Source organism: Neodiprion pinetum, chromosome 4 (assembly GCF_021155775.2).
Source record: "Neodiprion pinetum isolate iyNeoPine1 chromosome 4, iyNeoPine1.2, whole genome shotgun sequence".
NCBI classification, from domain to species: domain Eukaryota; kingdom Metazoa; phylum Arthropoda; class Insecta; order Hymenoptera; family Diprionidae; genus Neodiprion; species Neodiprion pinetum.
In genome coordinates this window covers 42,726,946-42,744,296 of record NC_060235.2, presented here as the reverse complement: position 1 = coordinate 42,744,296, position 17,351 = coordinate 42,726,946, and the positions used below count along the sequence as shown (strand labels likewise).

General features: G+C 39.1%; 1 protein-coding gene and 2 long non-coding RNA genes across 3 annotated transcripts; 1 reads left to right on the top strand and 2 right to left on the bottom strand.

The window, feature by feature from the left end:
* Nucleotides 1–4,713: 4,713 nt before the first annotated feature.
* Nucleotides 4,714–5,689, bottom strand: LOC124216230 (uncharacterized). The gene is made up of 3 exons (XR_006882556.2): nucleotides 5,637–5,689; nucleotides 5,052–5,127; nucleotides 4,714–4,956 (listed from the first exon to the last, which is right to left on the bottom strand). It is a non-coding gene; the product is annotated as an uncharacterized lncRNA (long non-coding RNA).
* A 2,272-nt stretch (nucleotides 5,690–7,961) lies between these two features.
* Nucleotides 7,962–15,849, top strand: beta'COP (coatomer subunit beta'). The gene is made up of 8 exons (XM_046620762.2): nucleotides 7,962–8,304; nucleotides 8,711–9,062; nucleotides 9,170–10,108; nucleotides 10,239–10,474; nucleotides 10,606–10,944; nucleotides 11,057–11,656; nucleotides 13,369–13,728; nucleotides 15,586–15,849. The coding sequence occupies exons 1-8, from the start codon at nucleotides 8,302–8,304 to the stop codon at nucleotides 15,622–15,624; spliced, it is 2,868 nt and encodes a 955-aa protein (XP_046476718.1). The 5' UTR covers nucleotides 7,962–8,301; the 3' UTR covers nucleotides 15,625–15,849.
* Nucleotides 13,501–14,697, bottom strand: LOC138190804 (uncharacterized). Its single transcript, XR_011176891.1, has 2 exons — nucleotides 14,624–14,697; nucleotides 13,501–13,813 (listed from the first exon to the last, which is right to left on the bottom strand). It is a non-coding gene; the product is annotated as an uncharacterized lncRNA (long non-coding RNA).
* Nucleotides 15,850–17,351: the final 1,502 nt, after the last annotated feature.

Sequence of the window (17,351 nt, the reverse complement as noted above, 5' to 3'; positions counted from 1 at the left end):
ACTAGAAATTGTCGAAAAACTTTTCCTCTTTTAAGGCTACATGCTGAAATTTACGAAGTGTTGGTCTCGTATGCACCGTTTCAAAAAAATTTGAAACAATCGATGAATCGATTAATTTTTACCTATTCAATCGAGTTACGTTTTTTACAAAATGAAATTTACAAAATCGGTACAGCGACGTAAGTCATTGTGAATTTGTCTCAAATTTACAACGAAAATTTTTTATTTTAGTAAAATTTACAGTAGAAGAACACAAAAAAGTAATTTAAATTTACTAAATCGCGTAGTAAATTTATTGCATTTGTAAATTGAATAAAGAGGAAATGTATGGTGCATTCACTGTTCTGTAACAGCATAAAACTTCCGATACAGTGTAGGAAGTTCCATACAGACATTTTTAACAGTGTATGACTGTGTCAAATAGCTTCGCCACGAGAAGCATTTGAAAATATTCGCGAGTGGTGCCGCAACGGGCTGTTAATTACTAATATATTCATCACATACTTTTGATTCACGAACGTTTTTGACACTCAGTTGCAATTTACTATGTAATGATTTCCTGTATTTGCAATAGTTTCCGGTTATACGCCCACACGCAAAACCGTAATTCAACCATCCAGTAATGGTTTGTTGCTACAAGAGATTATTACAGATCTATGAAAATATTTCAAATTCTATGGGTATTTGAATTTATTATTTGATTTTCAGTATCACATCCATAAAATGTCCTGCTCATGCTTCCCTTTGTCTGAATGATATATATATGTCAATGTCAAGGATAATGAAATGAATAACGAGGAGGATTATCACCGCTTTCTTCTATTCGGTCTCCAGAGAAACTACGGCAAAGATCAATAACAGAATAAACATTGAGCATTTTGGATCTTGTTATAAACGTTGAATTTTTAAAAGCTTTGTTCAATAAGTTAAGTTCCGTTTTTATCTTGTAAAAGAATAAAAAGGTGGTTCATCATGAGTCCCACACGCAAAACACAAAGTTCGCGAGTGTTATCTGGCCATTCTCCGACATATATATATATGTGTGTATATATATGCGCGATGAAGAGACACGTGAAATCTGTTTCTTAATTACTGCCATCAAACAATTCAATACTGGTGCACCAGCGTAAATCTTTCGATTACAGAAAGACGTTTTAATTAAGCGTGACATGTAAATCAAAATCTCGACTTGGAATTTACAATAGCTGTCAAATTGAAAAACAAAGATTTTATCTTACTTCGACTTTATCGCGCCAAATTTCTTTTTATATTTTTTTATCCTTGCATCTCTTGACTTAACTTTTACTTATCATTCGAGTGATTGATTTATCACAATGTACTGAAATTCATAAATCTTGCACGTATATGTATAAGAAAAAAAGCATCGAAGTCTGATGCGATATGTTTGAGTTATTTTAACGATATTTTATCATGACGCGATGCGACTTCGCGTTGTGCAATCTTTTGTCAGGAAATTTCAAAGCGGAGCAATAATTGATCCGACTAAAGTGTTTGAAAATTGCAATGGGCAGCCTCATATGTTTTAATGCAGATTCATTAACCCCGGCTGTTATCCGAAATTGCAATTATTATAACTCGAGGGGGGTTTTCAGGTTTGATTACCGAAAGTCGGTGCTCGACGAGGGGTTCCAGGTTGCTGCCTCGTGCGAACCAGAAGCCTGACAATGAACATTTCGATACGCCGTTCGATCGAAGGATGGTAATTGGTCGTGAAATGCGTCTTCCGTACGGAAAAAACTGTACCTGCATACCCTAGATACGTGAGCAAACAAACGAGCCACACCTTTTATTCCCTTTGGCTACCCGCCAACGAGGATTCGGAATAATTTACATGCCGGATAAAAGCTCTCGTGTGTATACATAACGGAGTGTAACAACCTCGTTAGCGAAAGATTCGAACCTCTTCTCGGTTTTTCGGTACAGACAAAATGCACTCGAGACACGCTTGAGGGTATAAAAATCTTGTAATTACGAGGAGGATTGATTGAGTCGTTAATGTTATAACCTGCAGCATATTTACTCACTGTAAGTGTAACTGCAGGCGATGAGAATGATTTCAGCCCGGTGCTGATTTTTTCGCTATTAACGTGTCACGATTTATTACAGATTCAACGATTACGATTTTAAATAAGAAAATTAACGAAGAAGAAACTGGGAGGCTAATTAAAGGTCATCCGTGCAAATCGACGTATATCGCGTATTAAATTACAAGCAAGAATCGCGGCCACGTAATGCGTTTATTTCATATGTGTCGTATAATCGCGACCATGGCGTAGTGCCGGGCGTTTTGGGCGAATATAAATGCGATTATTATTATTCTAGGCGCGTGTCTTTGTAATAATCATATTTATATCGAGTGTTTTGCAGTACTGGAATAAAGTTTATAAGCACGAAACACGCGTATATTGTCAAAAAATAACTTTTCTTTTCCAAACGCAATTATTTCGCCAAATATTCGTACCGTGGAATTTTATTGTGCAACATTTTTGCAAGTATGGAACAAACGTTGCGAATTGGAATGTGCTGCTTCCTCCAAAATACCCACGCAGGTATCGCGGATACTCGAATCGATTCTCAGAACCAAAACTTTGCGTACTTGAAAACGTCTTCGCAAGACGTCGATTGTCGGCGCCATTTTGTCACCACATAACCCAAGTTTTTCAAATCACTCGTGTCACGTAAGTTATTTAAACATAATCAATAATATACCTGATCTACCAAAAACACGGTCGACTATCATCCGTCAGCCTCTTTCCATTGGCTTGATTTTTGTCCACCAGATGGCGCGGTGCAAAGCGACAATCCCAACGAAGACCGCAAAATGCAGGTGCAGCGATGCCGCAGCATTTCCTTCACCTCAAGACCCGAGAAACACGACTGATGAAAAAGCCTTGGAGAAGCCCTGGAGGCTCCATTCTTTGTAAGGACACTTGTAAAAAGGCCTCTTGACCAAACTACAGCGCAATTTTCCAAAATAGGACAAGTTTTACCCCTCGGTTTAAGTACAAATCTGTGTCTCGAACAAGAATTACTTGAAAACAAAATTATACGGTGCAAAAAATGAGCGGTGCTAAAATTATGGTCAATTCGTAACTTGAACGTCAGTTTAGCAGTGTCTGATTGAGATAAAATAGTTTTACAACTTTCTCATTGCGGTAATTTCAAATTGCTTCTTTCTTTCTCATAATCGATATAAATCGATGTCATTAGTCTGGCTCGGATCGGTTATCCAGGCTCTTAATCACCCGTAATTTTTTAACCACCTGCCACGCCCGTCCTTTGCACAAAGTGCGAGTCCTGCGATCCTAAAGCGGTCCTATGCACACAGTATTACAGCAAGGACCTCGACCTGACTCCGTATAAAAAAAAGCCCATCAAACCGACACGCGGGATTAATTGTAAGAGATTCTATTTCCGGGCTAGTCTCGCGGTTTAATTCGAGTGATATAATACCTGGCTGGTTTTGTTACGGTGATCAAATAAACTCGGGATCTCTGGTGAGACCTCGCATTCCGTCGTTACGACAATTTTCTGAACAAAAAATTCATGGCCGTTACCAGTGAAATTTTTGGTACTGAAAACTTGCACGGTAATCTGACGTAGACGATGACGTGATATTCGGTTGACTGCAACAGTTCTTTAAAAGTGTTTTATTTGTAAAGCCCTGTAGGGAGTGAATCTTTGGGAAGGGAAATTGAAACTAATTCGAATATCAATTCCTATGTAAGGTTATATATTAAAAATCATTTTCAGTTGAAGTAGGTAAGCTTGTTAGTATTAATTTCTCCGATTCTTTTCTTAATTCCCAATGTTTTTCACTCTTCACCTTTCTTTTCTACTTTATAATTTCTAAAAAATTTATACCTAATTGTTCAAAGTATGCAATATAGGACGTGCACGAACCAAGCAAATCGGTTTTTAGAAAACTGTTGATGCTTGAACTGCGTTCGTTAGGATGCCCACTTTGGCGAAATTGTTTTTTTTTTCTTTTCTTTTTTTTACACAACATCTAATTTGGCGTCTTGCCGTCCGTAGCCCCTAATTACACGACAGTAAGTTAGATGGAAATCTTTGACCGCGAATGGAATTCACGGCTAATTACCGTCGAACTTGTATTGCGCATAAACGGCAGTGAGGTAAAAAATTATTAAAATATGGGTCAAGTATAAGGCGAAACAAATGGAGTAAATTGTTTCTACTTCATCATTCCGACGGTATTTACTCGACGACGTGATAATTGTCACTGCCGTAACAGTGAGCTTAAGTCAAACAGCCGTTGATACAAACTCATCTACCGACAGTCGGAACATGCTCTGAACTCTTATAAACACTCGACCGAGTAATTAATACCAGTTTAACGAGGGATAATGACCTGCGATCATTCCGAAGGTAACGCGGCATGGCACCGAGCTTAGTAATCGATGAACGCTTTGCTGCGGAGAAAAGTATCGCTCTGTGATCCTGTCAAGGAATTAGTCACCAAGTAGAATAACGAAGGTATAAGGTGATTCTCTGGTGAATAGTGAAAAAACAAAAACAATCTTTCACTTTCCACGCCATTTTAACAAACAAAAAAAAAAAAACGACAAGAGAAATGAAGAGAAATCGCCTTCTCTGTAATGACAATCGAAAAATAAAGACAACTACGGTAATCCGTAATCATCGAAAGTTTTATTTTTGACCTCTGGACTCGGCGTTTAATCGTCAAGCATAAACAAAGAAGCCCCGGATCGAAATGGCGAATTTATGACCCCGTGCCCAAAGACAAGGTTGAAACGGGTCATTAGGTGAGATCCCTTTTGCGGCAGGACCCTGATCTTTGCCTGCAGGAGTCGCGCACGCACTGTATTACAGGTATTGTACGTACAAGTCGGATTTGCGGAGGACGACAATGATCGTCCTCGGGGAAGTATTTATACCGACGTCTCCAAGTGCCTGGGGAAACGGGAGATGAATTATCGCAGACATCAATTTCAATCCGAATATCCTTGCTGTGTTTCTACATCTTTTTTACGGCCCGGCTAACATACCCATAATGTATTTCTTGTTATTCGTTGATCACGATTTGGATTCATTAGTGCCGGGAGATGAAGTCAGTTGCTAGGCCTGGAGAGAAATTTGTAAAACATTACAAATGGGTCTGTTATACCTAAATGAATAGAAACGAGATAGGAACATCTGGAAGCGTTTGAATTGCTGAAGGGTATGTGAATAAGAGTAGTTGTGATCATTGTTTTTCATATCCATATAAGCCACGTGTTGTCATGCATTTACATCGTTTTATATAAATGACCACTTCTATAAAGCGAAAAAAAACCAGCGAGCTCCCCAGGAGGAAAATGTTCGAGAATTTAAAAAATTGTAAACTCTGTTTCCTTGAACAAACTGTCTGTAAAATACCAAGAATTACAATCTCTCGTCATGGTTGACCTTATTTTATTCATTACAGTGCGACATGTATAACCAATGCGTATAAAAGTTGGAAATGAAAAACCATCAAAAAAATTACTTCTTCATACAAATACCAGTTATTTAACGCATCTGTCAGGCATTTTATCACGGATTCGCAATTATACACGAATGTGTAATAATTTGTAAAAAATATCTATTCATACCTTGTGTTACAGATGAAACTCTTACCAATGCTCCACACGTAACAGCTGGAATTGTTATGGCAATGTGCATACCTAGCATTACGAGCTGTGAAGTAACTCCGACGACAGGTGTGACGATTAACGAATGTAATCTATCGCAAATAGCATAACCGAATTGCGTGTACACGTCAATTCCGCAGCAAGAACTTACGTACAGGATGATTGTTCCTTCTTTGCGACTGTATACAATAGGGTAATCAATTTTTCTATGCCGTTCTCTCATGCTGATTGTGAGCCAAGGTGTGACTGTGTGACACAACGAATTGCGGCATGTGAATGTGCCGAACCGGATACACCCAAAGCCGTTGCCAATGTACGGTCTGATAATATCCTGAATGCCAACGTGATGAGTTAATCTGTTTGACGAACTGTAAAAAGGTGTTTCAGGTTGTGGTATACAACAGGTTCATGTTGAGGTACAAAGTGTGCGCCACGACTTGAAGCAGACGCTAATTCGCTACAAGTAGACCGGTCAAGGACTTTCGATCAAAATTGGATACTGTCAGACGATAGTCACTAATGTTCGTTGTTTAGCCTGAGGCACCTGATCGGGATGTGATCGGTTAAGCGTTTCGAAATCCCTTCAGAATGAAAGACTCATCACCGATCAAATTTCCCATTTTTTAACATAAATACCTGAGCACTGATGCAGTAAGAGAAACTGCATAACTTTTTTCACTCAATTTCGCGTTACCGCCAATTTGGTGCTTTGAAATCATTTAATCCCGCTTAAAATATCCGCTTCGAAATCTAACGGTAGAAATTTTTTCAGACATGTTTTGTGTCGATACTGGAAAATATTATTTTTGAAAATGTTGGCAATGCTTCAACGACACATCGATATGCCTTGACATCAAACGTATTCGTTGGTCAGTTTAGTAAAAATAATTTGACAAATCGCAAAAACATAGCGAGAACCTCTAATGCTTACAACATAAAAATATTTATAAAATCGTGTATTCTGTGTGAAAGACGTGATTTTCCACTCTAGCCGTATTTTTTTGCATATCTTGAGATTGTTCGATCTAGGAATGAAGCAACTATTTGCGAACCAGTAGTTTACATAAATAGTTTTTATCAAGTAACAACGGATCATTAATCATCATTGTCCGATCACGATTTCATTGCACCCGTACTGCGAAGGATACCGAACTGATTTTAAAAAATTAATCATCAAAATAACAATCTTAAATTCATAACTGGTTCAAACTTTTTTGATATTGCTGAAAATCGAATCGCATCTCACGAGGCATATCCTCATCCTTTAAATTTCAGGCTGTGCGGGAAATTCGGTGGATATGATTCTGTATTTCTAGATTGTAGACATATATGTACGTTCGCAAAAATAACGACCATTTTCCGTATCCGTTTATACTACAAAACTACGGGCGTTAAAATTCTTTTGCAATTTGTGCGATTTCTTATTGGCTTTTTTTCTAATTGTCTTACAATCAAGCGAAAATAGATAATGTCGTCTAACTACCAAAGTGATAGAAACTGCCGGTAGATACTCCAAGACATATGCAAAGTATACGTATTAACGTATGTTGAGTTGCCAGCAATTTGGCGTTCAATAAATTTGTCTACCGACTACTGCTATATACCGGTTTTTCGTATTAGCTGAAAGCATTTCTGATGATTGGCGCATATCAGATAGCTAACGCTTACTTACCATCGGAAAAACAGTCGTTAATGCGGAGCATGCCATTCATCATAACAATTTGCTACTCTCGAGATTCAAAATCAAAATTTGTTAGTGTTGGTAATGTAGGCCTGCCTGATAAGAATCCGTCAAATTTGTCGTGACAATCCGATTAAAATGGCAACTGAATATTAGAATTACAATCTCGTAGTCTTTACTAGCCGACAAAAATCATCCGCGCAAAGAGAAACCTGAGTGAGTACGTAAACCAGTTTCACTCGCGTATGCCTCATTTGCTACGCCCTTTGACGTAAAATAGATTTTTGAAATTCATTTTCCAGATGACTTGCACGGCAAGTGCAGGTCGGTTATCCACCCATACTTCTACCGTAATTAGCGTCGCGAAAGCACTGAGTGACAGAGTATATTCTTACCATACACAGACTTCTATATATGTATAGGCAGAAATCTGTGTTACCATAGCAAAGTGCGACAGAGCCTTGAAGCAAGCGGATCATAAGCGGAGTAGGCTGCCCTGGTGCGCACCGTGACTGGTGTGAAGTGAGCCGTTCGAGTCCTAATCGATGCTGAAAAAATCGACACAGCAAATCGATCTCAACTCGATATGATTCGATATTTTCGATATAGCCGCACGCGCAAGGCCACGACGGCACTCGATGTCACGTATAATTCCCTCTAACTGAGCAACGTACGCAAATGAAGATTACATTTCGTCAATATTGTAAATGGTGAATAAAAATCACAGTTTTCACTCCTGTGGATGCTTGGAAACCGTTTTGATCTTATCGAATAATCCGTATCATTTCATCAGAAAGTAAAACCGTCTGCTACATGATGCGCCATGTTCGAGCCACGTCCTAACTTCATGGCAGCGGCTTCGTGTTTAGGTTTACAATAAGTATATTTCATTTGACATTTTAATCCCTGTTCTAAAGACCGAAACAATTACAACAATCATCAAACATGGTAAGTTCAATAATGGTTCAGTTTGTATCTATAAAATGTATTTATAAGCCGTCGAACCAATGCTAGCCGATTATCATTTGACAAACCCTTCACCGCAATCTTTTCTGCACTTCACACGTCAAACCTTTCTGACAGCTTTTCCGCTATAAATTTCAATTGAATATATTTTCGCACTTGCAAAACGATTTCAAAATCTTTCTTCAATTTATGATAAACACTCCCAAAACAAAAACAAATCTCAAGTATGGAATTCACCAAATTTCACCTATCTTATGATTAAGAACAAATCCCCTGTACGACCTCTTGACGCTTGAAAGCTGCAAAAATTTGTGTTCGATGCCATACCAGCCGTTTTTCAAATACCGGCGTCATTCGTTTTTTTGTAATGTAACTTCTTCAATTGTAGCCGCTGCGACTAGACATTAAACGCAAGCTGACGGCGAGATCAGACAGAGTAAAGAGTGTCGATCTTCATCCATCTGAGCCATGGATGCTGTGTTCGTTATACCAGGGAAATGTCAACATCTGGAATCACGAGTCACAGACTTTGGCAAAGACCTTCGAAGTCTGCGACCTACCTGTCAGAACAGCAAAGTTTGTTGCAAGAAAAAATTGGGTCGTCACTGGCTCTGATGATATGCAAGTTAGAGTTTTTAACTACAACACATTGGAACGTGTTCATGCGTTCGAAGCACACAGCGATTATGTCAGATCCATCGCAGTTCATCCCACCCAACCGTTCATCCTTACCAGCAGTGGTTTGTATTATTTCATCAAGTTTTTTATGTCACTTAAACTGACTAATGAAGTCTATGTAGATGAAATTATTGAATGTTCAAAATAACCTTATTATATTTAACTACAGACGACATGCTGATAAAATTATGGAACTGGGACAAAGCTTGGCTCGGCCAGCAGGTCTTCGAGGGCCATACCCACTATGTCATGCAAATTGTGTTCAATCCAAAGGACAACAACACATTTGCCAGCGCATCTCTGGATCGCACGGTAAAAGTCTGGCAGCTCGGTTCATCGACAGCCAATTTCACCCTCGACGGACATGAGAAGGGTGTGAACTGCGTAGATTATTATCACGGAGGTGACAAGCCTTACCTTATTTCCGGAGCTGACGATAAGTACGTCAAGATATGGGATTACCAAAATAAAACCTGCGTCCAAACCCTTGAAGGACACACACAGAATATATCTGCAGTGTGCTTTCACCCAGAGCTGCCGATTGTTTTGACCGGTTCAGAAGATGGGACAGTTAGAATTTGGCATGCTGGTACATACAGGCTAGAGTCGTCACTTAACTACGGCTTTGAAAGAGTTTGGACGATTTCCTGCATGCGGGGATCTAACAACGTCGCCTTAGGGTATGACGAGGGTAGCGTAATGGTCAAAGTCGGTAGAGAAGAGCCTGCCGTTTCAATGGATTCTTTGGGCGGGAAAATTGTATGGGCAAGACATAGCGAGGTGCAACAAGTAAACCTAAAAGCACTGGGAGAAGAGGCCCAGGATGGAGAGCGGCTTCCGTTGGCTGTCAAAGATATGGGAGCGTGCGAAATTTACCCGCAAACTATACAACACAATCCAAATGGGAGATTTTTGGTTGTTTGCGGGGATGGTGAATACATTATTTACACTTCGATGGCTCTGAGAAACAAGGCTTTCGGACAGGCATCGGAATTTGTATGGGCTGCTGATTCGAGTCAGTATGCTGTTAGAGAAGGAACAAGCTCTGTGAAAATCTTCAAGAATTTCAAAGAAAGAAAAAGCTTCAAACCCGATTTTGGGGCCGATGGTAAGTTTTCGCCTTGAATCAGCTATGGATAGATTTTTCGTAATCTCACTGACCTCGAGTAAAATAAACGACCATATACTTTGAATAATCCCAAAATTACTCCTACATGTTCAATTTCCTATTGTTTTAGGCATCTTTGGTGGATTTATGCTGGGAGTATCTTCCGGCTCTGGTCTTTCCTTCTTTGATTGGGATTCCCTAAAGCTGATTCGCCGCATCGACATTCAGCCGACGCACGTCTACTGGGCAGAGAACGCATCACTGGTAGCGCTAGCGACTGCCGATCAATACTTTATTTTAAAATTCCATGCAGATGCTGTTAATAATCTGCCAGAAAACACTGAAGATATCGAAGATGCATTCGAGGTAAGTTCACACGTTTTTTAATCAATACCTCACCCTCATGCTACAATAGCATTAATCATATCCAATTATAACGATGTTCCAAGTACCGTAATTATGGTCAATTTATCTAAATGAGAATACAAACTTTTCAGATGGTCGCGGAAATGAGTGAGGCAGTGAAAACCGGTCTCTGGGTAGGCGACTGCTTCATTTACACCAACAGCGTAAATCGAATCAATTACTTTGTCGGAGGCGAAGTCGTCACCATATCACATTTGGACAGGCCGATGTATCTGTTGGGTTATGTTCCACGAGACAACAGGCTTTACCTATGTGACAAGGAACTCTCCGTGGTTTCATACTCTCTCTTGCTATCCGTACTGGAATACCAAACCGCAGTTATGCGAAAAGACTTTGAAACCGCTGACAGAGTGCTGCCAACTGTACCAAAAGAGCATCGCACCAGAGTGGCTCACTTTTTGGAGAAACAAGTAATACTCTCATTCGTTTTTTCTCAAGCTCAGAAATCTTAATTCACAATTACTATGCACAACGAAAAGAAGCAGCAGAGTCGAGTTTCTTTAATCCAAAATTTTTTCACAGGGTTTCAAAGAACAAGCGCTGGCAGTCTCTACGGATCCAGAGCATAGATTCGAATTGGCTTTGGCACTAGGTGACCTTAGGACGGCGCATGATTTAGCAAAAGAAGCTAGTAGTCAACAGAAATGGCGACAGCTCGCAGCCCTTGCCACTCAAAAAGGCAAATTGCGTTTGGCTCAAGAATGCTTGCACCACGCGCAAGACTTTGGTGGCCTTCTACTACTGGCTACAAGTACCGGCAATGCTGGAATGATAAGAAAACTTGGCGAAGCTGCCGACGATTCAGGAAAAAACAACATTTCGTTTCTCTCGAATTTCCTCCTTGGAGATATCGACAAGTGTTTAGATATCCTGATAAAAACTGATAGGATTCCCGAGGCTGCATTCTTTGCGAGAGCCTATGCTCCCAGCAAAATATCTTCTGTGGTAAAATTGTGGCGTGAAAAATTATCGATCGTGAGCGAAAAGGCTGGACAGAGCCTGGCAGACCCAGAACAATACGAGAATCTCTTTCCCGGATTTCGAGAAAGTCTCAAGGTTGAACAGTTTTTGAGGGACGAAGCCAAACAGACCATACCAGCAGCCGCTTACCCGTCAGTGAAGGTAAACTCTATAATTGTGTGAAACTGCGCAACGATATGGCGACAAAGTCCAACTACCTACTTTTCTTATGTCTACATTGAAAAAGTTAACTGTTTCGTATAAAATTGCAGAAACGTTACGATCACACATGTGACCATTGAAATTATCGAGTTTCCTTCAAAAGTCTATCTCTTCGCATTGTCTTGCCCGTCATAATTTTAGTTTCAGTATTTCTCAAGTACGTTAGCACGTCCTTCAATTCTAACATTCAACGAGTAGTAGGAAATCTTACATAAATTGAGAAATTTAAATCAACTGGTATTTATAAGCTTTCGATTTATTTTAAAGATGAAAAGTTTTAAATCGTGTCTGATAAATTCGCGAAATATTGGTACATATGAACAACGTTACGATTATGATAATAATTCCAAAGACATGACTGCAGGACTGAATTCACCGTCACGGAGCCGATACTAGTGATAATTGAATTAAACCCACACGTATCGAAATCCAATTAAAACAAATATATTTTAGATTGTATCAACCATAAATAATGATTTATTTATACATCTGCACATCAAGCATCAATTTGATATTGCAAGGATAGTTAAGGCGTCATGCGAATTTGACTTCAAGTCTTAACGGAAAAGTATCGATATTTGCAATTCGCTATTTTGTGAGTTTGCATTTCTATGTACCGATATGAATTAAACAAAAATAGACGGAAATTTCAAACTACATAAATGAATATGAATTGCTCATATTAAATGTCAGAACAATTTTCTCAATAACTGTTTCAAACAAATTGATCGGCGTGGAAACTTGGACTCTATGATGCCACAGTTCAAAAACATCATAATATAATCGTAAAAAATTTGCCATAAATATTTGGAATATCGTGTGTATTGTAACCAGAAATTAAGAAAGTCAGGCTATTTATAAACGGGCTCTTGATGAAGAACAGTACAAAGATGTAAAGTGCTGAGACTTTGTATAATGAATCCCGACTAGCAGTATCAGCCATCAGAGATATGACGAAATAAACTGCTGGGAACTGGTTTATGGTGATTGTACCGACTATAAATTGATATTATACTTATGTAGCGCAAATCATCTCACTTAAAGAAACCTACCGTCCAAACCAATCAACCTGAAATCTCTGGCCATAAATATAATAACAATAAGAATCTGCTGTTTTGCAGATCACATAAGATTTTTTTATAGGCATTTATACCCACGTTATAAAATGTTAACACTAAGCTACCCTTTTTAAAGACAGTAGATACGCTCTATGTGATCTCTGTATATTACTAATGGATTCAAAAGTAGGTGTGCAAATTTCAACTCTGAAGCAGGCTGGATTTTTTTTTTTTTAGCTGAATGTCTTTCAAACCGACGTGTCACCACCTCTCAACTACCACCCCATTCAGTTAGTAAACTTTTTTGTTGCTGCGCATTATCGCGTGTTTGATAAACACGACATGCCCAAAGACAAATAATGCAGCCATCTAGTTCATGTTGCCTGAACATTAAAATCGTTATCCTGTCGTTCATACCTTGTAATGTGCAAAAACTTGACAATACCGTAATAAGTTGATAGGTTTTATATTGAAAATTGTCCACTAAACAGTTTCGCAGCTCTCTAATGTACATTCTTTATGTTTTTCTGTATCTTCGGTTGCGAGCCACTTCACAGCGAAATACTCACTGTACGATTCTGTTTTCTCTTACAGCCAAATGTCGCCCGCAAACCTCTGGACGAAATGCAAGCGGCCGAAGAGGCTGGCAACTTCTTCTATAGAGGTGAACTACTTCCAGGAGCTTCAGATGAGCCCGAGCTCAAAGACTCGGGTGATCTTCTGGCCAATCGACTGGTAGATCTTGATATTAGCAAGCCAACTTTCATCCCTGCCCCAGCCACAAACCAACCTCCGACAAGCCTTCCAGCTGCTCCGTTGAAACCCTCTGTAGCTGCACAACCTCTGGTACCGCAACAAGTCACTAAACCAGCAAGCACGACAAGACCATTAACCGTAGATGATGACGACGACATAGATTTTGACCTCGAACTTGATGAAAATATCGATACCACTGTGAGTACTGCTATTTGAATATCTGTTATATTATCCTTGATTTAATTTTCCGTGAATTCTGGTCTAGTTGAGCATATGCCATCTTCTGTAACAGAGGAAATATAAGTGTTTAATTCTGATTACTGCAATCAGATTTTCATTTGCATATGGGTACAGGACACATTTTCTTCAGAAATGGAAATTTCAAGTTATTCCAACGAGCAGTCAACTTTTTCATATCGCACACGAAAAAATGTTAAGTGCCGCAAACTCTCGTTCAAAAATGTCAAGAATTACAATTTTACTCACTGCATGCGAAAATTCTATCACCCACTCAGCCTGCTCGTGTAATAAGACCCTTGCAGAAGTGGTGGAACCATTGAAACAGCAGGTTTCAAGCATCAAGAAGGAGGAGAAAGCGCAAAGGCTTCTTTACCCAAAAATCTTGTGCGTACAAAACGCCTATAGCATAGAGATGAAATCCGATTCCATGAAACTAATTTCCAAGAAATACTAGGATGCATGGTATCGCAAAGCTTTAGTGATTCTCGAACCCGAAATGAAAATGAAAGTAGCATTAACACCTGGTATCCTAGCGATCCATAAATGAAACGGATCAATTTCTGACCATTAAAAAACCATTACAAGTAGTTTCATGCAGCTTGGTTGTCAAAACAACAAGTTAACCGGATCTGAGTTAGCAACCCATGGGGCTAAAGCAAAACGCATGACTGAAACAATTTGTCCTACGCCTCACCCCCTTCCATATGAGTTGTAAATGTCACTGAGGTGAATTAGTGACCGGATAAGGTGACGGACTGCCTGCATGCTTATTCCCAGTCCTGAGCAGTTCTAGCGAATGGGAGAGAAAAAAGAAAAAGAAAAAAGAGTCTGCAATTAAACGATGTTTTAGTACCTTTAATGCCATTATAGGCTTTGCTGTAACGCTAGAAGGGTGTAGAATTACCAAAACAGACTGACTGTACTGACCAGGAGAAGCAGGTATGCAAACCTATACAAAGCTACTGCCTACCTGCGACTTTAAGATGAGGTAAAAAAAAAATAAAAATATACACAGGCGTCCAGTGCTACATTCCGTCATCAACACGGTGCTCCTTTTTTCCAATTATTTTTGCTTATTTTTTCTACTCATCTAGTGTCAGGATTCGTCTTACTCTTGTTTCGTGTTAACTGAGCCAATTTTTTTTTTCTTCCAGAGTAATAAAAGATTTATTAATTGCAGTTAGTTCCAAGACAACGAGGAAAAAAAGGATGGTGGTAGCTCATTGTCTTAAATTGTAATAGAAATTTGCATAGTCTTTTAAACTCCTCTTTCCTTTCTCCTCTTATTTTTTATCATCGTTGCCAAATCAAATACAGCTTTAGTTCAATTAACAAATCAGAAAAGACGATGGAGAAGGTGAGATAATTTTAGCAATTGAAATTCTTGGGGTTTGACGTTATTCTTCTTCAGATTTATTAGACCGGGTGACTAGGTGACTCGTGCGTATCGAGAAACCTCGGTGTAATAACGTGGGGCAGAGCGTGACAAAACATAGGCTAGCGAAGGTAAACGGGATCTTTGCCTTAAGGGTGGGTTGTTATGGAAACAAGGCTGTAAACAAAATATACCCTGACTACCGTCGAGTAAACATATAGAGGAGAAAGTCTGGGGCACTTTTAGCCTCGTTTGTATCAATTACCTGCTCTGCTGTGGTTCTAATTAACTGATTCTTAATTCCTACGACCTCCATTTGAGAAGCCGTCGCCAATGAATTTCTTCTTTGTAATTCAGATAATTTACTTACGTTGCGCTTGTTTTTGTTGACTACTTTATTGTCATGCAAGTCTAAAATTTTATTCGTTACTATTTTTCAGGATGTAAATTTGGACGATGACTTGCTAGGAGAAGACTAGATAGAAGAAAAGTGAATCCTCTGCAACTGCACACGCTAATCTTCAAATTGTTTTACATACATCTCTGCCAGAATACCCCGAGGTGAACTCATCTCATTCATTCCCTGCTACAAGCACTTTGAAGTATTAATTTAGAGAAAATATAATATACTGTACAATAAATGTATGTGAGATATTTTTCACGTAATAATATATGAATAATTATTAAATTTTACCAAAGCAAAAGGAAGATAGTTATACGAAAAGAGAAAGAGAGAGAGAGAGAGAGAGAGAGAGAGAGAGAGAGAGAGAGAGAGAGAGAGAGAGAGAGAGAGAGAGAGAGAGAGAGAGAGAGTGAGAACAAGGAATTATCAAAAACGGAAACATAAATTTGTGTTTATTGTTGAAGTTTTCCAAGTCTCTAGAGTCTATGTAGTGCCACTCTCATTTTGAAAAACTGTTCTGACTGTCTTCATAAACGCATCGTTCACTGTCTTTAGCCAGAGAAAACTTCTGGGACTTCCGGTGAGTTGGATAGAGGCTAAAGTGTTTTGAATACATACGCTTCTGTAACAGATACACCTACCTGGCTGTTTATAAAATAATATTAAACCGTACAATGCGTTGCATGTTTGTTTAACAAACGTCTTCGGTAACCTGGCGTCACAATTTATACCGCAACTTACACGCTTCGTACAATATCTCTTTCCGCTCCCGATGACGATATTCTCGAGGATTGATCGCGAAAGAATTACAATTTTCTCACATGCTATCACATGGTACACTATTAAACGGTGCTTTAACACTAGGTTTCGCCCTGGTAATATGATCGGGAAGGAAACGTGAAATGCTGAAAAAGATTTAACTGCCTAACTTAGCCAATCTTAAATATGCATTGCTGAGTAATATTTGATTTGAATGGTTTTATTTAAAATAGGCATTTATAATGTAAATGGTACTTTGCGTTGAACATTTTAAACGTTCTCAAAGTAACTATTTACATTCACCCATTTAAATTATGTTTTCGTAAGAAATTTTCATTTTAAAGGGATGTATTGAAACATTTTACCCAGCAGTGTAAATATGTGTAAACTTTAGAATCGCATGCCTCGAAATTTCCAGAAAAAAATACAGGAAACTACGTAATCGCAGTATCGAAATAACAATGAGAATCGAACTATCTGAAGTGAACCATTTTTTAGACCAATGGTAGATGAATATTTATTTCATATTTTCTCTCATATTTTCGATACAATAATCTTGCGCCCAAGGAGCCCCATGTTTAAAGTACACGATAACACTGCAAATCCATGTGATATCAAATCGTTCCGTTGGACTCTAGTGATTTTCAGCTAAATCCTCCGTCATTACCGCAAAAGAATATTAATTATCTCGAATCGATTTCAGAAGTGAATATTATCCCCTGATCATCGTGCCCGACTCGATCGAGAATTGGTCAAGCTGCGGTGATCGTGGAAATTCTACAAATCTGTAAAACAGAATGAAACGTTGAAGCGTGTATCCGTGGCATGCGCTGCGTAGGTTTTGTAATCCGTAAATATAAAACGTGGCATGTACAGGCCCACACAAGCTACGCAGATGGATGTATGTACGTATGTACCTCGGAACGGGAGCCGGTAGTTGCACGGCTGGCAAAACAGTGCAGTTAGCACGACGCGTACGTGCTCGATACCCGGGCAAAGCATGGAGGAGCAGAACTCGAACGGAGCACCGAGGCACGCCTGGTA